Genomic DNA, 21,784 nt, shown 5'->3' with positions numbered 1-21,784 from the left:
GTTCTCACCCTTCCTCTCTCAAAACTACCTCTCCCCTCTCCAATATTGTATCATCCTCTACCTCCCTCTCTCCTTTTTATCCCCTCTTACCCCCCTTTCTTCATGTATTCCCCCTCACCCTATCTCTTCTACACATGTCATAGCAGAGCTAGAATTAGATCAGACAACTGTACCCCTTTCAGATGAGCTGGCTGGGTGAGTGAGTGAGTGAGAGAGGTCTGAGTCAGATCCAATCAGTGCTCGCACCTCGCCCCTTCTCCCATCCCCATCACATCATCAGAGCAGGGCCAAAGGGCCACTCACCCCCTCCTACTGGATTACACCCCTTTCATCACCCCCTCACCCCACTACCAAATGAAACTCATGCCCTGTTCATCTCATGCTCTCAGAGCCAGTCGGAGTGTGTTCAGATAGAATGGTCTAAGACTAGGAGGCTGTGGTTGGGACCCTGATCCTTCTGGTTGTGCTGTGTGGCATCATTGGCATGTAGACAGCAGGTCTGTGGGTGGTTCAGCTATGTGTCATAGTGTGACAGGCCAGTAGCAGTGTCAGTCTAGGGGCGGGCTGCTCTCACTGGAACATGGAACTACTGTGTTCCACTGGTGAGTCTGGTGTGTGCTGCCCTCCCTCACCCGGGCATGGCTGTGGGTGGTGTAGTAATGTGTCATAACTGCAGGGGTGGGTTGTGGATTCCTCTCGTGTGTGAGTTTGTTGTGTGTGCTTTTTTTTAAGTTGAAGTTCTGTACAATGGGTTCATTTGTGGTGGGTGCTGATGTAACATGTTAGTAATGTTCAAATTGATTTATTTCCTTTGTAGATGTTGTATTGTGGAGAGTTATGGTGTACAGTAAATGCTAACAAAACGAACATATTAAGTTGACACTGTATAGCATACTGTGTTTAGAATTGTGCTAAATGTGTTTATTGTAAACAAAGTCTATGCCCTACTGTTGGAACCAGTAGGTCTCCCCCTCCAGGTTGGGTGCTGTTCTGTAGTCCTGGAGTGTGTTCTGTTGGTATGTCTATCAGTGTTGTAGGGGTACAGCCTTGGTTTCAACACAGCTACTTACTGTTCTGGAGTAGATTTCTCTGTACTCTGGCTGTGTGAGTGATGTGTAATGCCTGGGTGGATGGGTTTCCCTGTTGTACCCACTCCGTGTGTGGTTCTGCTTGTGTGTGTGTGTGTGTATGGTTGTGTTTGTGTTTGTGTATGGTTCTCTCTCTCTGTGTGTGTGTGTGTGTGTGTGTGTGTGTGTGTGTGTGTGTGTGTGTGGTTCTGTTTGTGTGTGTCTGCGCATGTGTGCCTCCAGTCTTGTGCCCACTGTGTGGATGAGAACGGCAACGTGCTTCCAGGCCCTCTCTGTGCCCACCCTAGTCACGCGTGATCTGCTGCATGTACGGTGAGGGGGTGGGAGCAGCAGGAGGGTGCTGACTGAGACTCAGCGTGAGTGGAGGAAAGCATTCAGAGATGACTGACAGTTGCTACAACCAATCTATCCTTTCAAGGACTGAGAGGGAGCAAGTCACGATATTATATTCAAACTTGGGTTACCTTTGCTACACATTTGGATCCTTACCATCCTAAACAGGGCATCGCGGAGTAGGTAAGGGACCTGACGACCTTTAAATTGGATGCGCTGATTGACACACTGGCAGACTCCATCGGTCAATATGGGCCCAGATTGTCACCATTGTAATATGATCCTATGTACACAACATGATCAGTGAGTCATTGTGCGGTGGGCGTCAGAAAGCTGCTGTCACACTCACACACTGTTACCACACAGAGTCCTCCACCTCCTACTGTTGCACATAGACACGACACACACACACACACACACATATGCCACGCACAACACATACACTGGCAAACACACTCAGCATGCGCACGCACAGACGTACAGAGAGCGACAGACGGAGAAAGGGCCAAACACAGTCAGTGATGTTTGTCAATCAACAGATGTCCTATGACTCAGTAGAGGACAGAAAGAGAGAGAGTCAGACTCCTCTCCTCTCTGTCCAGGTCTGCTGCGTGACTACTGCTCATCTGCTGGGTTTCATCAGTTGTTGGTCTGTCACTGATAATCAGGTCCAGGCCTCCACCTAGTGGTGGTCTACTGCTAGAGCATGTTGAGCTGACACCTAGTGGTGGTCTACTGCTAGAGCATGTTGAGCTGACACCTAGTGGTGGTCTACTGCTGGAGCATGTTGAGCTGACACCTAGTGGTGGCCTACTGCTAGAGCATGTTGAGCTGACACCTAGTGGTGGCCTACTGCTAGAGCATGTTGAGCTGACACCTAGTGGTGGCCTACTGCTGGAGCATGTTGAGCTGACACCTAGTGGTGGTCTACTGCTAGAACATGTTGAGCTGACACCTGGTGGTGGCCTACTGCTGGAGCATGTTGAGCTGACACCTAGTGGTGGCCCTACTGCTAGAGCATGTTGAGCTGACACCTAGTGGTGGCCCTACTGCTAGAGCATGTTGAGCTGACACCTAGTGGTGGCCCTACTGCTAGAGCATGTTGAGCTGACACCTAGTGGTGGCCCTACTGCTAGAGCATGTTGAGCTGACACCTAGTGGTGGCCCTACTGCTAGAACATGTTGAGCTGACACCTAGTGGTGGCCCTACTGCTGGAGCATGTTGAGCTGACACCTAGTGGTGGCCCTACTGCTAGAGCATGTTGAGCTGACACCTAGTGGTGGCCCTACTGCTAGAACATGTTGAGCTGACACCTAGTGGTGGCCCTACTGCTAGAGCATGTTGAGCTGACACCTAGTGGTGGCCCTACTGCTAGAACATGTTGAGCTGACACCTAGTGGTGGTCTACTGCTAGAGCATGTTGAGCTGACACCTAGTGGTGGCCCTACTGCTAGAACATGTTGAGCTGACACCTAGTGGTGGCCCTACTGCTAGAACATGTTGAGCTGACACCTAGTGGTGGCCCTACTGCTAGAACATGTTGAGCTGACACCTAGTGGTGGTCTACTGCTAGAGCATGTTGAGCTGACACCTAGTGGTGGCCCTACTGCTAGAACATGTTGAGCTGACACCTAGTGGTGGCCCTACTGCTAGAACATGTTGAGCTGACACCTAGTGGTGGCCCTACTGCTAGAACATGTTGAGCTGACACCTAGTGGTGGCCTACTGCTAGAGCATGTTGAGCTGACACCTAGTGGTGGCCTACTGCTAGAGCATGTTGAGCTGACACCTAGTGGTGGTCTACTGCTGGAGCATGTTGAGCTGACACCTAGTGGTGGTCTACTGCTGGAGCATGTTGAGCTGACACCTAGTGGTGGCCCTACTGCTAGAACATGTTGAGCTGACACCTAGTGGTGGCCTACTGCTAGAGCATGTTGAGCTGACACCTAGTGGTGGCCCTACTGCTAGAACATGTTGAGCTGACACCTAGTGGTGGTCTACTGCTGGAGCATGTTGAGCTGACACCTAGTGGTGGTCTACTGCTGGAGCATGTTGAGCTGACACCTAGTGGTGGTCTACTGCTGGAGCATGTTGAGCTGACACCTAGTGGTGGTCTACTGCTAGAACATGTTGAGCTGACACCTAGTGGTGGCCTACTGCTAGAACATGTTGAGCTGACACCTAGTGGTGGCCTACTGCTGGAGCATGTTGAGCTGACACCTAGTGGTGGCCTACTGCTGGAGCATGTTGAGCTGACACCTAGTGGTGGCCTACTGCTAGAACATGTTGAGCTGACACCTAGTGGTGGCCTACTGCTAGAACATGTTGAGCTGACACCTAGTGGTGGCCTACTGCTGGAGCATGTTGAGCTGACACCTAGTGGTGGCCTACTGCTGGAGCATGTTGAGCTGACACCTAGTGGTGGTCTACTGCTAGAGCATGTTGAGCTGACACCTAGTGGTGGCCTACTGCTGGAGCATGTTGAGCTGACACATAGTGGTGGTCTACTGCTAGAACATGTTGAGCTGAATTTCCTTTAAGACCTTCAGGGTTATCACAGTGCTAGAACAAAACAATGCCAGACAAACATTCTAAAACAAGAGCTATAATAGAGATGAGGAAGTGATCTAGAGATATTAGAGTGTACTGTACTGTTTTAAACACACCAGAGGCCAGGATCATCTGTACAGTTTTGGTCTCCTGTTTTTATTTGGATGAATGAAACACTTTCAGTTACAAAAATGACTTTAAATGAACAACACTGTACTATGAACAAGCAGAGATATTTTTCTTGTTTTTTGTTTTTGTTTTAAAGATAAACACAGTAAAAGGCTAAGTTGCTACCACAGGACGAAGGGAGGGAGAGACAGAGAGAAGTGAGAGAAAAGAGGACTGCTCACAGGATGGTAGAACAAATGATGGGAGGCAGGATGAACACACACACACACACACACACTAAACAGATAGGGAAACAGACAACAAAGGGTGAAGGTCGGACAGGGGGAAATGAACTACATGTTGACTAACAGTAAATCCCCAATCAAGCCAATGTTTACAAACCTGTTGCTTATCTAACAGATGAGATACATTTTGAGGTACGCACAAGCACACACACACACACCTTGGGGACTTATTTCCACAGAAGAGTTATAGCAGTTATGACCGTTTTCCCTCCTTCCTCCATTTATTAACCCCTCCCCACAAACCACCATCAGATACAATCCCTTCCAAAGAAGTCTGGAATTCCCTGGAAAAACTCTCCTTAACGACTCGTACAGAATTCTCCCACAAACATCACATTTTCGGTTGTAACATGTAGCTCTTCCCTCTGCCCAACGAACACAGAGAGCGACATGGAATACAGACAGACAGGAATACAGACAGACAGACAGTGGTAAGCGACAGACAGAACTAAAAGGACAGGGTCAACAAACTCAGAGAGGATCATGGGATCATCAGAATTACTCTGGCAGCACGAGCGAAAAGGACAAAACTCAAAAAGGATCAGAACAACTACAGAGATACCAAGAGAAACGTCATTATCGTCTTCATTATCATCATCGTCTTCATCGTCATCATATTTACGAGAAGCTTAATGTAATTTTGAAATGACAAATAATTAAAAATATACATTTTTATCATCATTATCTTAATCATCATTATTATTATCATCTTTGATATTTCCCTTAGGATAGCTGAGGTCAGAAACTGGATTACTAGGTGACAGGGGTTTAAAGCAGAAAATATATGAATAGACAAAAAGGAGAGAAAGAAAGAGGGATGCAGTGGCTGTCTGTGAAAGAGAGGAGGAATGTCGAACTCTTTGGTTTTATTCTGTACGATCGGACTTTGCTGTCTTGCTTAAGGAACTTTGGACTGAAGCTGTATTGTACAAGAGAGAGAATGAAGACAGAAGAAAGGATGAAAGAGAGGGAGTGTGGAAGTGAGTAGGTTCAAGGAATATCAGTCATCCTCTTTTTTTGTTTTCTTTGCTATTGTCTTTTTGTCCCCCTTTGCTTTCTCCTGCCTTGACATCTACACTATGTTCTGTCATCTATCAGTAAACATTTCACAGTTTCCTTTGTTTCTCGTTTGACACGGCTGCTGAGGTGCTTCGCTGAGACTACAAGGAATTAATCCATGAACTGAGTCAATGTTGTGATGTTCAGACTGTACAAATGTACAAAATGGTTAATGCCAAAAGTCTGGAGTAAACTAGACTAAACTAGACTAAACTCTGCTGTGATAATGTTGACCCAGGCTATAGTAGAGGGAGTAGGATTTGTTGCCTTTAGGTGCTGATCTAAGGTCAGTTTTGTGTTCTGCCTACACTAATAGTTATGATTAGGGAAAGGTTAACAGATCCTAGATCTGTGCCTATGGCCAGGTGACTACTCAGTCTAGAGGAGAGGTGTAGTCTCTGAATGGACAAATCACATTTTATTGGTCGCGTACACATATTTTGCAGATGTTATTGCAGGTGTAGCGAAATGCTTATGTTCCTAGCTCCAACAGTGCAGACACTGGTAAACAGCAGGGTTTTAGGGAGTGAGTGCATGGTGCCGTATCCAACAGTAGGGCATAAACTTTGGTATCATTCTCTTGGGGGGTATCCCTACTGAAAGGACCTACACTTTACATGTGATCCCTAAGACCCTGATATCCGCAGAAGCAGCATCCTACCAGGACGTAGAGGACCTAAACTGATTTACACCTCATTATAGAAGAAAAGTGCAAGGGAGAAAGAGAGACTTCCACCTTGGGGGAGTGTATGCATGCGTCACCTAGCGACCACAGTCTCAGCCCTTCCCCAGTCACCTACCCCTCTGCGCTCGCTGCCACACACATCTCTGACGGACACAACATCCAGTCAATAACCTAAACAACACAACATCCAGCCAATCACCTAAAGACGCTGGGTACCCAGAGGCTAGCTAGTAATAAAGCTTTGTGTTAAGGAGTAGGACAAAGTTGCTCCATAGACACTGACCTAAGGCCAGTGTTATGTGCCCTCAATGGTTAAGATTAGGATTTGGAGGAAGGTAAGCTGATCCTAGATCTGTGCCTATGGAAAACTTATACTTGGAGAGTGTTTCGTTTCAGCAGGGAGGGAGCAGTAGAGGAGGGGGATGGAGAGAGGGCTGTACAGAGCGGGGGGTTGTTCTTCAGACCAGAAGGAGAGGGAGGTGTGTGGGGGAGTGGACTGGGAACCACAGCGAGAGGGCTGGCATACAACTTGCTACCCAAAATGTCTCCTGATTTGGATGGGGCACAGGAAATGTGACCTTTGACCCAATTATTTACGTTTGAACTCTGCCGGACCCAAGCCTCGCTCTGGCCATCCATGGTCACACTCACACACACACACGTACACACAGCCCCACCCCACACCCTGATCCCCACACGAACCCTGCTTTTTAAAAAAAAGCTTTCATCTATTTGGTTTATCATCAGAGTATATGAGGTATATCTCTCTTTAACCTCCTACAGTAGATGTGGAAAACAAAACCTACCAACATAACAGAAAAGTAAAAACAGAAAGAAAAGAAAACATGTCCCTCTGTCACGTTCCTTTGCCCCAGTCAATGCATCTTCTAACTCGTTTTTTGGTTTGGTAGCTGTTTAAAGCTTTCAGTGTATTTCTCATGAGGAGAGGAGAGGTTGTGAGGGAACAGCACTGTATCTTTAAGAACAATCTGCCTGCCTGACCATCCCTGTCAGCGGAGCTCTCTTCCAGAAGCGTTGGGCTATATTCAAACATACAATATACTATCTGATAGGCAGCGCTGACGAAGCGTACATCCGGGATATAAATCCCTCTAACCTGATTGGTCCAAAGCATCGTAATGGGAAAAACTCCAGTTCTAAAGCTTTGAGATTTATTAATGCAATGTTTTAAAAGTTTCACTCCTGACTGGTTTGATCCCACCTGGGTGGGGGTCTCCAGTAACAATCCTGGACTGTAGTAAGGCTGTAGAGAACCCTACTGAGGCTCCCTATCCCCACTTCAACTAAACACAACATCACAAGACCGCACGTGAAGCCAGAAACACCCAGATGCTCTGTCCCTCTCATCTCACCAGTCATTACTCATCAATCATACAATAAGGACATCACTAGTAATATCATTATCCTTAGGACAATTAACCCCATATTTAGGATAGACAGCATTCAAAACCTGAAAACATTGAATTGCTCAAATTTACATCAAAATGAAGCTGACGTTCCTATTCCCATGACCTTTCCCTGCCCTGCAATGCCTGACAAAACGCTGTTAGGTGGTCGTACTGAAGTGCTCTATGTAGACACAGTGCTGCCCCCTGTAAGCTCACCCCATCCTTTTTAAAAGAGTCTCAGTGAGCTCACCCCCACCCCTTTAAGAGCTTTAAGTAGTCGCAGTGAGTCTGTGGTCAAACTGACCATGTTCTCCTAGGCCCCGTGAGACCTGTGGTTTCATGTATCTGGTTTGAAGAAGTGAGAAGGTACTTCAGCAGGATTTTTGGTCACAGCCACGTAATATATATTCTAAATATATACTCCAAAATATGTCCCCTGTAAAAAGACTCTAGAATAAATAAATAAACAAATAAATAGTTAGAAGAAATCAATATAAGCTTAAATCAATCAAACTTAAGATGAATAAATAGTACAATCAATCAAAAGTCCTAAATGATTCGACAAAGAAAAATAAACCAAATATATATCAAGAGAGAGTAACATTTTTGGTCTAAAATCAAGTCATTATTATCATCAATGTTTTTTTAAGATATTTTTTGTATGTTTTTCAATACATTAGCAATAAGTAAGCATTAGGACATAGATCTTTTTTTCTACAAAATCTATAGAAGCACTAACAGATACATTCCGTCTAAGAGTTAATGTTGAGGAAAGGTTTCACCTCGTGGTTAGAACCCCCACATCTAAAATAGATTCATTCATTATGGATTCTCATTTGACAACTGTATTTCTGTGTGTCAAACCAAATACTCTTTGGATGCATTTTAAACTCTACTGTAAATTTTTGCCGAAGTGTGTATGTGTGAGTGTGTATGTGTGTGTGTGTGTGTGTGTGTGTGTGTGTGTGTGTGTGTGTGTAAAAGTGCGTATGTGTGTAAAGTACGAGTGTGTGTAAAGTACGAGTGTGTTTGTGTGTTTGTGATAACGGGGGTAAATGTGCAAGAGAGGACATCTTTGTAAACTCCACTGAATTCTTTCTATAGTGCGTGTACACACATCACACACACATACACAATATCACACCCTCACACAACGCACATACGCACACACTTCAGATAAATTGACACAATCATAAGTATGAGCCCTAATGCAACGACAGGGACGGCAGTTGGACCATCTCTAGTTTCTTCCTGCCTTTTTGGTTTGGTTTGGTATTTGGTTTGGTTTGGTATTTGGTTTGGTTTGGTATTTGGTTTGGTTTGGTTTGCACGTTTAGCTTTGCAACTCTTGTTTTGGACTTTTTCTGCGTCTTTTTTCTGTGAAGACAGTCAGTTTTTTTTTTTATCTAATAAAAATCTGGAAGCAAAATTTTCACAGTATTTTTCCAACCACCTGATAAAATCTCTAGAACAACTAGGAAAAAATAAGGAGCTGTTGTAATAAGTGAATACGTTATTATCCCAAATGAGTAAGCACTAAAGAACAGCACATAAACAGCTTCAAGAGACACAGCAAACAAATAAAATACAAAATAAACCAACAAACAGGAAAAATGTAAAAAACTGACTTAGAAGATTCAGTTCAATGAGGTCATTAGAGATTTCTCCATCCAGGACCAGAGAAGAAGAGCTGAGTTTGGAGTGAAAGAAAGACAGGGGAGAGGGAGGGAATCTGTCCGTTCTATCCATCAATCTATCCATTCATCTGTCCAGCTGTGCTACACAGTTTAGAGAGGGCCACTGAAGCCCAGTTAGTTGGATAACAGACAGAGGTGTCAGCTCCAGTCTGTAAAAACCTAGACTTGTCCTCCTCCCCTCATCCCCCCCCCCCCCCCATACATATTTGGTTGTGTTTCTTTTTGGTTTGTTTCTGACGTTTTTGGTTTGTATTTTTGGTATCCTCTTACAAAAACTTGACATCCCCTCTTTCTGTATGTTTGATCCCATCGCACCCTCCGATCCCCTCCCCGTATGCACCCCTTTAATGTTGGGTGAGTGTTCTGTCCTTTTGAAGTGACCCTCTCGGGCATAAGGAGATGGAAGGGGTCAACTAGGGGGGTTCAGCGGGAGGGGTAGGGTGTGTCCCCAACCCCTACAGTATGTGAGTGTTAATGTCATGGCTGACTCCTCTGAAGAGTAACAAATGCTTTGGTTTAAACGTGTAATAATGGCAGGGTGGAAAATGACAGTGAAAATGGGATGGATGGAGGGATGATGAACAATAAAAACAACATATATTAAACATTAAACAGGTTTTGATCTCTGTTTCTCTACTGCGTGTCGAGACAGATGGCTGATTGACAAGGTAAGACAGACCTGTCCATGACTAAACTAACATTTTTATTAATTTACCTCTTTCTTGCCTCAATGTTACTAGTTTAAATCTCCAATCATGCTCAATTTCATACTGTCACCATGGTGGATTGGCCATTCACAAGGACTACATTGAGTCTAAGTCTAATATTATTTCATCAAGTGAGTCATTTTGTTGTGAGTAATTACGGAGAGAGGTTTTTATCAAGGCTGGAAACTGCTACACTAAGCCTGATCCCTTGTTCCCTCTTGTCTCTTATTATCTCTGACAACATGAAGTAAATGGCACAAGATGATGATATTGATGACGATGACAGACTCCAACTATTGGAAAGCAAGGGGGAGATAGGATACAATACTTAAAGAAGCAGTGGTAGGAAAACACAAACTACACACCTGTAAGCTTGGCTCGTTCAGTATCAACCATTTATAACAATCTAAAATATCCCACAGAAACAACATAATTGCAGTGAAAGTGAGTGACAGACATGATGGGTGGATGACTGATCAGATGGATGGATGAATGTGATCGGCTGTGGATATCGTGTGTGTGTGTGTGTGTGTGTGTGTGTGGCAGAGTGCTGGTCCTGGATAGGATCAGTATGTACAAGTCGTTTGGATAAAGCTTTTCCTTCCGTATTTTTGGTTTCTGGGATATTGGTATGGTTGTTGTTTTTTTGTCGTTGTGGGTTCGTTCCTCTTCTCCTCCTCAGGTACATTTTTGGTTTAAAATCCTCCTCCCATCTCCTCCTCTTTCAGACCTGCAGCTTTTCAAAGAAAATCGTCCACTTCTTTTATCTGTCCTTGCCACCATTCCCCAAAAACACACAGTAATGTTTATTTTTGTAATTTTTGGTTCACACGATTCGACGCATATCTCTACTCCTGTTAATTGTCATTGGTTTATTTTCCTGGGAAAGAAAGAGAGACAGAAAGGAGAAGTGCGATATCACTCAGTATTGACTAAACAGTCCCACGATGCCTCCTCCATCACTTTGGATAGATAAAGATTTTTGGTTTCAATCTTCCTCTTTACCCCCTTCTCCCCCTTTTCACTTCTGACTCCCCCCCTCTCCTCTCTTTCATTCTGTGTATTTTTGGCATTGAAAGACGGGGGGAGAGAGAGAGAGAGAGAGAGAGTGATAAAAGAGATAGCTTTGGTTGAAAGGCGAGGTTGTCGTTTCCTCCTTTCTCCTCCTCCTCTCTGATTGGCGCTTGGCTGTGTCACTCAATCTTAGCCCCTCCCAATGAGGATGGGCTGTGTGCCAATTCATCGAAGTCGCAGGAAGAGGCGGGGCTGGAGCAAGGGGAGGGGGAGCAGGGGGTGGGGCTTATGCTACTGGTGGAGGGGAAAGGGGAGGGCTGGGATGCTTTGGCTACGGCAGCGCTGATCAATCCAGCACCAGGATTTTGGCCCATGTGGAGGAAAGCTGGGTGGTTGAGGAAGAAGGAGGACTGGAGACCCCCTCCCTGCCCCCCTGCACCACCCAGCAACACCTTACTGCCCCCCTCAAGACTGGAAAGGGGCAGCTGGCCACCACTGGCTGCTAGGGCTGAGAAGGGAGGGAGAGAGATGAGAGTTAACGTCAATATACCTACTGTGAAATAACTACATTTACTATAGACTTTACTATCGAGATGAAATGAAGAAGCGGATGAATGAGAGAAAAAGAATGAAAGACAGACTAAAGACACACACACACACACACACACACACACACACACACAGGGATGAACATGTTGGAGTGATGGGACATCCCTGTCATAGCCCTGCTCTCCAGTTTCTTCCATCAGATGATCTATCATTCATCTCATCAGCTCTAACTGTCCCTCTCATCATCTCTGTCATTCTTTCTGTCTAGCATTCATTAACATTACTTACCTTTATTATGACTTTGTACCTCAAATTACTGTCCCTGCCTCTCCCACTTTCTCTCCCCCTGTCTCTCTCTCTTCCTCCTTTTATTTCCCTCTTCCTCTCTTTTCCCTCCTTCCCTACACCTCTCTCTCCCTCTAACACACCTTGTATAGTAGCCAGAGGGTTGTTGCTGAGGAGAGCTTGGTTCAGAGCCTGGTTCCCTGTGTTTACTCCCATCACAGTGTTCCTGTGTCACACACACACACACACACACACACACACACACACACACACACACACACACACACACACACACACACACACACACACACACACACACAGGAGGAAAGCCATTTACATACGCAGGAGAAACGGAGAGAGAGAAGCAGGTTTAGCAGCAGAACAGACAGAGGACAGACTCAGGGACCTGAACACAGACACACTGCAGGAGAAACCCACAGGTCAGATACACACACACCATCTTGATTCATATCTTGTTTTTATGAGCTACGAATCCAAATGCTTGTTTGTGGACCTTGTGTTTGTGTGCGGACGATCATATTCCTGTAAGAGAGAGTGTGTGTGTGTGTGTGTGTGGGTGTACAGTATAGGTACGTGTGTCTCTGTTGTCTTCACCTCAAGTTTGCAGCAAAATCGGTGATGTAGTTAGACACGTCACCATTCTTTTTACCCATACGCCATAAGCTGTGGACACAAAACACACAGTCACACACACAGGTTAGAAAGTACTGCTGCACAGAAGTAGCAGTGTCACGGATCAGTGTGTGTCAATCATGTGTGGGTGTGATTAACATTTGCTGCAAACTGCAGGTGAACTGAATACTGAACCAATGGTGAAGCACAGTAGCCAAAGTGTACACATTGTATGCAGGTGCATACTCACCCTGTGTTGAGACTCAGTGTGCTGTGGCTGGGAGGGGCTGGGCTGGCTGTGCTGCGAGGAGGAGGAGGAGTCACTGGAGAGGAGGCGGAGCTGAGAGATGAGTGGGTGGGACCACTGGGGATCAGAGGGGAGAACGATGACATGGTGGTCAATGTGGTGCTGAGGCTGGTCACTGCCTGGGACAGCTGACTGGACAGCTGACTGGACATCTGATAGAGAGACAGGTGAGAAAGAAAAAGAGGGGGAGAGTGTATATTGAAAAGAGTATCTATACTTAGCTTTATCCAATAGAAAAAGGGATAAATGGGATAGGATTATTAATGTGTAATAGCAAAGCACTAAAGCAATGCAGGTTGGGTAGTACCATCTGCACATTGGAACAGGGGGTGCAGAAGAACATCCACTATGACATGCGGGACACACCATTCATATAGGGCGGAGAATTGTGATGGCTAAGGTTGGGAGAGGGGGATCATGCGGGTCAGGCCATACCATGTGTGGGCTGTAGCAGGGGGGTTTGTGCGTCGGTGGGGCTTGGGGGGGCTGGCTGGGCAAGGGAGGGGTGGCACTGTTGGGGTTGATACGCTTCTCTTTCTGGCGGCGGTTGCAGAACCACACGCGGATCACCTCCTTCTCCATGCTGAGCTGGTCCGCGATACACAGGATCTCCTCTGAGGTAGGCTTCTGGTTCTGCTGACACACGGGAGAAACAGAGATGGACACATTAGTACTAATACACACTTAGCCTTATATCACCTCACTGATATCACGGTGATATAGTGTTCTTCTGAGGGCAGAAACTGCAGAACAAGCCGTGTAGATGTTATGTCAGCTTAAGATTTATGTCTCCTGTATGACAGTGTTATGAAGGCCTCAGTGATATTGTGATGGACATTTTTATGTTTGTGCTTTTCTAATAACCAATTTCTGTGTTCATGCAAGTGACTGATTGAACAAATCCTCACTATCAGTAGCTGAAATTTGGCAGTACGCCCAGAAACTTGTTTTGAGAAAGGGATATCTGGGTTTCAAGGTCTCAGCTTAGAGAGAAGAAGCCTCGTGAGGTATTGGTCTGTCACATGCATGACCCAGTATTGGTCGGTCACAAGAAGGAAGCAAACGTTAATGATGAATGAATTATGAATGATGAATAAGCTAAAATATGCAAATATAACCTGTCTGTATATAAGAGAACTAACGGGACTGCCCCGGGTTGAGCTCCTGATTGACATGTGTACTTGGGGCATTGAGTTGGTTGGAACCTCTTCAGCGCGTTGATAATAACCAATGATTAATTTAAGATTGACTTCCAGTGTCCCTGTGTAGAATTTCCACGACAATTTGTCATGTCTCTCACCGTGATGAAGGCTCTCTCCAGGGCCACGCGGACGTTAGTCTCGATGCTGGTTCTCTTCTTCCTGCGTCGGCCCGGCAGGCCCTCGAAGCCCATCGAGGAAGAGGACAGAGAGCTGGGGCTTGGCATAGTACTGTCTGTGGACATGGTCTCTGTCAAACAGAGAGATTGATTAGTGGGATGATTTAAAATCACACAAACTGGTATCCTCATTCTACAGATATATCTTCATTAACTCAAGGTTACATTCAATCAGATCCAACCCACATGTAACGAGAGTGTTCAGAGGCGACATCAAACGAAGGGTTTCACTTTATGCTGATGACTTGCTTCTCTATATCTCAAACCCCGATGTATCCTTACCCATTGTGCTATCTGTTCTTAATGCATTTGGCTAGTCTCTGGTTACAAGTAAAATCTGAATAAGTGCAAGCTTTTCCATTTAAATGCAGCAGCTCGTAACTACCCATTACACACATTTTCTTTCAGAGTAGTTCTCATGTCATGTCATGGACAAATTTGACAACCTTTTTAAGACTAATTTTACTCCTCCTTACTCTGGTGGAGAAAGATTTTGAACGATGGTCACTACTCCCCCTATCATTAGCTGGTCGAATTAATTCGGTTAAAATGAATACCCTTCCTAAATTCTCCTACCTCTTTCAATGTATACCTATTTTTATTCCCAAATCTTTTTTACGCAAACTAGATTGGATTATCTCCCACTTCATCTGGAAGTGTGAGGGGCATGGCCCTACCTAATTTACAGTTCTATTATTGGGCTGCCAACTTCTGTGTAATTCAGTACTGGATTCGTTCAGATACCCAACATATCATTCCAGCATGGTTGAAGATAGAATCTTCCTCATGTATGCCATCTTCACTGATTGCTTTGGCACATTCCCCTATTCATTCTACTACTAAGCTATACCAAAAACGTTTTAGTAAAAACCACTCTCAAGATCTGGAACCAGTTTAGACTTTGGTTTGCAAACCTGTTCATTAATGGCCCCTCAGAAATCACGTTTTCATCCATCCCTGTAGATGGAACCTTCAATGATTCAATGATTTGTATATTGACGGGACGTTTGCATCGTACCAACAACTCTCAGCTAAATTCCACCTTCCGAATAGTCATTTCTTTAGATATCTACAAGTGCGCAGCTTTGTCCGTGACATGACCTCTCAATTCCCCAGTCTTCCTGTGGGCCTCCCACTGATGCATTTATCCCACCATCCCCAACAGTAAAAGGTATTATTTCTTATAGCTATGATCAAATTTCCTCTCTTCACAATCCTTCATTCTCAGCTATTAAAACTTTATGGGAACAGGATGTAGGTGATGAGTTGACTGATGACACATGGGAAGGTATTCTGCACCGTGTCCACTCCTCTAATATTTGTGCCAAACATGGTTTGATCCAATGCAAAATCCTCCACCACACTCACTGGACTAAACTCAGGCTTTCTAACATCTATCCTGATGTTCACCCTGTTTGCGACAGGTAAACTAGCAAGTTCCTGCTTCATTAATACGTATGTTTTGGTCCTGCTCTTCTCTACATAACTAGTGGTCTGCCATCTTTGATACCATATCTAAAGTATTACAGGTACCTTTTGCTCCTAGTGTCATGATCTCATTATTTGGGGTAATACCTGATACTATAACACTACCAAAACACACATCTGACTTTGTAGCCTTTGTTGGCAAGAAGGTTGATTTTACTTCTGTGGAATTCGCCCTCCCCTCCCTCTCATTTTGTGTGGATTGTATGTAATGTATGTTTTGTTATGAAAGTATTACTTAAGTCTTTTATATTTTTGTATGGGTGTATACATTCCTACCTCATTGAAAAAGCATGTTTCCGTGGTATATCGAATGTATAAAACCATATGTGCAATGTACTGTATTTCAACCATTGTTTACTGTAACTGTGAAAGAAAATACCAATAAAAAGAGTTACAGATTAATGCAACTGGTTAATTAATGGTTAATTAATCACCTGATTTATTGATTGATTCAAAGTGTCATACACCTTTCTCCATCACCAATTTCCTCACCTCCTCTCTCTCCTCCCGTCCTCTCCTCATCCCCCACCCTCCCATCCTCCCCCTCCTCTCTCCTCCCCTCCCGTCCTCTCCTCATCCCCCACCCTCCCATCCTCCCCCTCCTCTCTCCTCCCCTCCCGTCCTCTCCTCATCCCCCACCCTCCCATCCTCCCCCTCCTCTCTCCTCCCCTCCCGTCCTCTCCTCATCCCCCACCCTCCCATCCTCCCCCTCCTCTCTCCTCCCCTCCCGTCCTCTCCCTCATCCCCCACCCTCCCATCCTCCCCCTCCTCTCTCCTCCCCTCCCGTCCTCTCCTCATCCCCCACCCTCCCATCCTCCCCCTCCTCCCCTCCCGTCCTCTCCCTCATCCCCCACCCTCCCATCCTCCCCCTCCTCTCTCCTCCCCTCCCGTCCTCTCCTCATCCCCCATCCTCCCCCTCCTATCTCCTCCCCTCCCGTCCTCTCCCTCATCCCCCACCCTCCCATCCTCCCCCTCCTCTCTCCTCCCCTCCCGTCCTCTACTCATCCCCCACCCTCCCATCCTCCCCCTCCTATCTCCTCCCCTCCCGTCCTCTCCCTCATCCCCCACCCTCCCATCCTCCCCCTCCTCTCTCCTCCCCTCCCGTCCTCTCCTCATCCCCCACCCTCCCATCCTCCCCCTCCTCTCTCCTCCCCTCCCGTCCTCTCCTCATCCCCCACCCTCCCATCCTCCTCCTCCCCTCCCGTCCTCTCCCTCATCCCCCACCCTCCCGTCCTCTCCCTCATCCCCCACCCTCCCATCCTCCCCCTCCTCTCTCCTCCCCTCCCGTCCTCTCCTCATCCCCCACCCTCCCATCCTCCTCCTCCCCTCCCGTCCTCTCCCTCATCCCCCACCCTCCCATCCTCCCCCTCCTCTCTCCTCCCCTCCCGTCCTCTCCTCATCCCCCACCCTCCCATCCTCCCCCTCCTCTCTCCTCCCCTCCCGTCCTCTCCTCATCCCCCACCCTCCCATCCTCCTCCTCCCCTCCCATCCTCCCCCTCCTCTCTCCTCCCCTCCCGTCCTCTCCCTCATCCCCCACCCTCCCATCCTCCCCCTCCTCTCTCCTCCCGTCCTCTCCTCATCCCCCATCCTCCCCCTCCTATCTCCTCCCCTCCCGTCCTCTCCCTCATCCCCCACCCTCCCATCCTCCCCCTCCTCTCTCCTCCCCTCCCGTCCTCTACTCATCCCCCACCCTCCCATCCTCCCCCTCCTATCTCCTCCCCTCCCGTCCTCTCCCTCATCCCCCACCCTCCCATCCTCCCCCTCCTCTCTCCTCCCCTCCCGTCCTCTCCTCATCCCCCACCCTCCCATCCTCCCCCTCCTCTCTCCTCCCCTCCCGTCCTCTCCTCATCCCCCACCCTCCCATCCTCCCCCTCCTCTCTCCTCCCCTCCCGTCCTCTCCTCATCCCCCACCCTCCCATCCTCCCCCTCCTCTCTCCTCCCCTCCCGTCCTCTCCTCATCCCCCACCCTCCCATCCTCCCCCTCCTCTCTCCTCCCCTCCCGTCCTCTCCTCATCCCCCACCCTCCCCCTCCTCTCTCCTCCCCTCCCGTCCTCTCCTCATCCCCCACCCTCCCCCTCCTCTCTCCTCCCCTCCCGTCCTCTCCTCATCCCCCACCCTCCCCCTCCTCTCTCCTCCCCTCCCGTCCTCTCCTCATCCCCCACCCTCCCCCTCATCTCTCCTCCCCTCCCCTCCCGTCCTCTCCTCATCCCCCACCCTCCCCCTCCTCTCTCCTCCCCTCCCGTCCTCTCCTCATCCCCCACCCTCGCCCTCCTCTCTCCTCCCCTCCCGTCCTCTCACCTGCATCATTGAGCCACTTCTCCAGTAGTGGTTTGAGTTTACACATGTTCTTAAAGCTCAGGTTGAGGGCCTCGAAGCGAGAGATGGTGGTCTGGCTGAAATCATTCCCATATAGCTTCCCCATGGCCATTCCCACGTCACCCTGAGAGAGCGAGGGAGGAAAACAGGGAGTTAGCACACACACACACAACACACACACACACACACACACACACACACACACACACACACACACACACACAGACACACAGACACACAGAAAGGCGTACCTGTGTAAAGCCCAGTTTGATGCGTCTCTGTTTGAAGGTGCGGGCGAACACCTCCAGTTCCTCCAGGTCACTGGGCTCCTCGGGGTGAGAGGTCACAGAGGACACAGAGGTCATGACCCCACTGCCCTCCATAGCCTTGTCTCTCTACAGGGGGAAAGGGGGAGGAAGAGGAAAGAGAGTGGAAGAGCAAGAGAGAGCGAGAATTATATAGCAGAAGAGAGGCGTTTACTGGATATGACAGCATGATGAGAAGAGATATTTGTTGGAAAGAGCCGGGCCTGTAGCCTCTCTCAAAGCCTGGGTGTTTCCTCTGTTGTCCTACCTGTGCTTGGAGCCCCAGCCTGGTGGGAGCGGACAGGAGGCTCCCTTGGTTTTGTTGAGGTAGCTGAATCAGATTTGGTGTTGATAGCAGTCCTGAGGAGTGAAGAAGTGAGGGAATCAGTAGGCCTGTGATCAGTTATGAACAAACAACACATGTAATATTCCACAAAGCTCCATGGTCGATCAGAGAATCCAATAGGCATTCTAGTATTAGACAGTTGAAGAACCTGTTAATGGTTGTTAACAGTTGGCACTTCTAAATAAATGAAATCTGTTTGTTGATAGTTGGAACATCTACAGCCCATCTTCAGGGCACTGTCCCAATAGAATAGAACCAGTGGTAGTGGCTAGTGCGAGGAGCCCACCTTGCTGCCCTTGGTGCTGTTGGAGGAGGAACTGAGGAGACTGCAGGTGGTGTCCTGGTACCAGAACCAACTGCTGCAGCTGCAACAACTGCTGGATGTCCTGCAGGGAGACAGGAGGACAGAACAGAGATCAGAGATGGAGAGAACAGAGGGGTGAGAGATGGAGAGAACAAAGGGGTGAGAGATGGAGAGAACAGAGGGATCAGAGATGGAGAGAACAGAGGGATCAGCGATGGAGAGAACAGAGGGGTGAGAGATGGAGAGAACAGAGGGATCAGAGATGGAGAGAACAGAGGGATCAGAGATGGAGAGAACAGAGGGATCAGAGATGGAGAGAACAGAGGGGTGAGAGATGGAGAGAACAGAGGGATCAGATGGAGAGAACAGAGGGATCCGAGATGGAGAGAACAGAGGGATCAGAGATGGAGAGAACAGAGGGATCAGTTGGAGAGAACAGAGGGATCCGAGATGGAGAGAACAGAGGGATCAGAGATGGAGAGAACAGAGGGATCAGAGATGGAGGGATCAGAGGGATTAGAGATGGAGAGAACAGAGGGATCAGAGATGGAGAGAACAGAGGGATCAGAGATGGAGGGATCAGAGGGATTAGAGATGGAGAGAACAGAGGGATCAGAGATGGAGAGAACAGAGGGGTGAGAGATGGAGGGATCAGAGGGATTAGAGATGGAGGGATCAGAGGGATCAGAGATGGAGAGAACAGAGGGGTCAGAGATGGAGAGAACAGAGGGATCAGAGATGGAGAGAACACAGATGTACAGAGAACAAATGAAAACAACCCCTTCATATAGAGACCAAGAGAAAAGACTGAAAGAACAGCAGAGCAACACAAGCAATAAAAGAAAAGATCAATAAAAACGGAGGATGCCAGACTGTCTCCTGTATCAAGACACTTCCCCACCTCTTCCCAGCCAGGATGTGCCTTGTGATTGGTTGTCGGTACCTGGGCGGTGAGCTGAATTGGCTGAGAGAGGGTGAGCTGGGGATGAGTGGGCGGGACAGGGACAGGTTGACCTGTCTGTTCCTGTGTGCTCTGTCCCTGGGGCTGTGATTGGCCCTGCTGCCCTGTCTGTCCCGCCTGCTGCTGCTGGGCATGTTGATTGGCTGCTGCGGCTGCCTGAGCTTGCTGATTGGCTTGGGCGGCTGCGTGGGCTGCATGAGCTGCGTGAGCTGCGTGAGCTGCGTTGGACTGCTGAACAGACTGCTGCACAGCTGCAGCTAGAAGCTGAGCCTGAGCCTGCTGCAGTAACAACTGCTGCTGAGCCGGCAAGAGAGCTGTCAACTGAGAAAGGGACACCAAGCGAGAGAGAGACACAGAGAAAGAGAGCGAGAGAGGGACAGAGAGAGAAAGAAGGGGAGGGAGGATGAAGAGGGAGAGAGGGAGGGAGGGAGAGAGGGAGAGGGAGGGAGAGAGGGAAAGAGGGAGGGAGAGAGAGAGAGGGAGGGAGGGAGAGAGGGAGAGAGAGAGGGAGAGAGAGAGAGAGAGGGAGGGAGAGCGAGGGAGGGAGGGAGTGAGGGTGGGATGAAGAGTGAAAAAGTAGAGGAAAGAAAGAAGGAATAAAGCAGTGAACTCAAGCCAGACCATAAGCATGAGTCTGTGTTTTTGTGAGTGTGCATCAATGTGTGTTTGTTAAGCTTCTTCCTCCTTGTCTTACCCCTGCCAGTTGGGAGCCAGTCAGCATGAGCTGTGTGTGTGGGAGGGGCGTCTGTGAGGGGGCATGGCTGTGGTGGGGAGGAGGGCCCGGGGACATCTCACCACATTCTTCCATCTTATTCTGAGAGGAGAGAGAACGAGGGATACAGTTAAACGAAGCTGACTGTTCTGCTCTGTCTGCTGTGGTAACCTGCATGCCAAACAGGAAGGTGCCTGCCTTTTCTTTAGAAACGAGGGCTAGTCATCCCTTCTTCCTGGAATGGGCATGTCCAAACTGGCTAGTCTGACTGTTTTCCATACCTGTCAATCTGTATGCAAATGTGGCAAAATACTCTATAGTGTGGCCACACAAAACACACACACACACACACACACACACACACACACACACACACACACACACACACACACACACACACACACACCTTGTTGCTGCTGAGGGTTGGAGAAAGGTGAAAGGGACTGATTTTCATCTGCTGAAGCTGTAAAATGGACAAAAACCATCAGTACAGATAAACATAAATGATCATAAAAAAGACTAGACTGCTGCAGTGTTTCCCACCTGTCCTGGAGACCCCAACATACAACATTCCACTCAGCACTCATCATCCAGCCTTTGATAAGTGGAATCAGGTGTATTTTTCTTGGGTAAAAACAAAGATGTCCCCAGGACCAGATTTGGGAAACACACTGCACTGCTGTATTGATGCTTGTAGCTTGGTATTGTTGTCAGTCATCTTTACATGTCAGACCTAATGTGTGTGTTATTCAGATCATGATTGTCACCATTGAAAAGGACTAACTGATTAGTATGTTTCCTAGAGGTACAGTGCATTCGGAAAGTATTCAGACCCCTTGACCTTTTTCACATTTTGTTACGTTACAGCCTTATTCTAAAATGGATACAATTTACTTTTTCCCTCATCAATCTACACACAATACCCCCAAAAAATGTCTGCAGCATTGAAGATCCCTAAGAAGACAGTGGCCTCCATCATTCTTAAATGGAAGAAGATTGGAACCACCAAGACTCTTCCTAGAGCTGGCCGCCCAGCCAAACTGAGCAATCAGGGGAGAAGGGCCTTTGTCAGGGAGGTGACCAGGAATCTGATGGTCACTCTGACAGAGCTACAGAGTTCCTCTGTGGTGATTGGAGAACCTTCCAGAAGGACAACCATCTCTGCAGCACTCCACCAATCAGGTCATCATGGTAGAGTGACCAGACGGAAGCCACTCCTCAGGAAAAGGCACATGACAGCCTGC

General features: G+C 47.8%; 1 protein-coding gene across 8 annotated transcripts in view; it reads right to left on the bottom strand.

The window, feature by feature from the left end:
• Window positions 1–4,107: 4,107 nt before the first annotated feature.
• LOC106576414 (POU domain, class 2, transcription factor 2) overlaps window positions 4,108–21,784 on the bottom strand; it is a 101,695-nt gene continuing 84,018 nt past the window's right edge. For 3 of the 8 annotated variants that reach the window (XM_045700498.2, XM_045700458.2, XM_045700494.2), the window contains exons 4-16: window positions 20,947–21,003; window positions 20,523–20,642; window positions 19,811–20,149; window positions 18,850–18,949; window positions 18,486–18,577; window positions 18,164–18,307; window positions 17,895–18,036; window positions 14,031–14,179; window positions 13,166–13,366; window positions 12,674–12,882; window positions 12,406–12,474; window positions 11,934–12,016; window positions 4,108–11,464 (exon numbers count right to left, since the gene is read on the bottom strand). In XM_045700498.2, the coding sequence (XP_045556454.2) occupies window positions 11,136–11,464; window positions 11,934–12,016; window positions 12,406–12,474; window positions 12,674–12,882; window positions 13,166–13,366; window positions 14,031–14,179; window positions 17,895–18,036; window positions 18,164–18,307; window positions 18,486–18,577; window positions 18,850–18,949; window positions 19,811–20,149; window positions 20,523–20,642; window positions 20,947–21,003 (2,034 nt within the window). In that variant the 3' untranslated portion in view covers window positions 4,108–11,135. The remainder of the gene's footprint in view (window positions 11,465–11,933; window positions 12,017–12,405; window positions 12,475–12,673; window positions 12,883–13,165; window positions 13,367–14,030; window positions 14,180–17,894; window positions 18,037–18,163; window positions 18,308–18,485; window positions 18,578–18,849; window positions 18,950–19,810; window positions 20,150–20,522; window positions 20,643–20,946; window positions 21,004–21,784) is intronic. The other 5 variants (XM_045700486.2, XM_045700480.2, XM_014153678.3 and 2 more) reach the window with 5 other exon arrangements.

The sequence above is a fragment of the Salmo salar genome, chromosome 02 (assembly GCF_965601325.2).
Source record: "Salmo salar chromosome 02, fSalSal1, whole genome shotgun sequence".
Taxonomy (NCBI): domain Eukaryota; kingdom Metazoa; phylum Chordata; class Actinopteri; order Salmoniformes; family Salmonidae; genus Salmo; species Salmo salar.
This window is presented reverse-complemented; position numbering and strand designations above follow the sequence as displayed.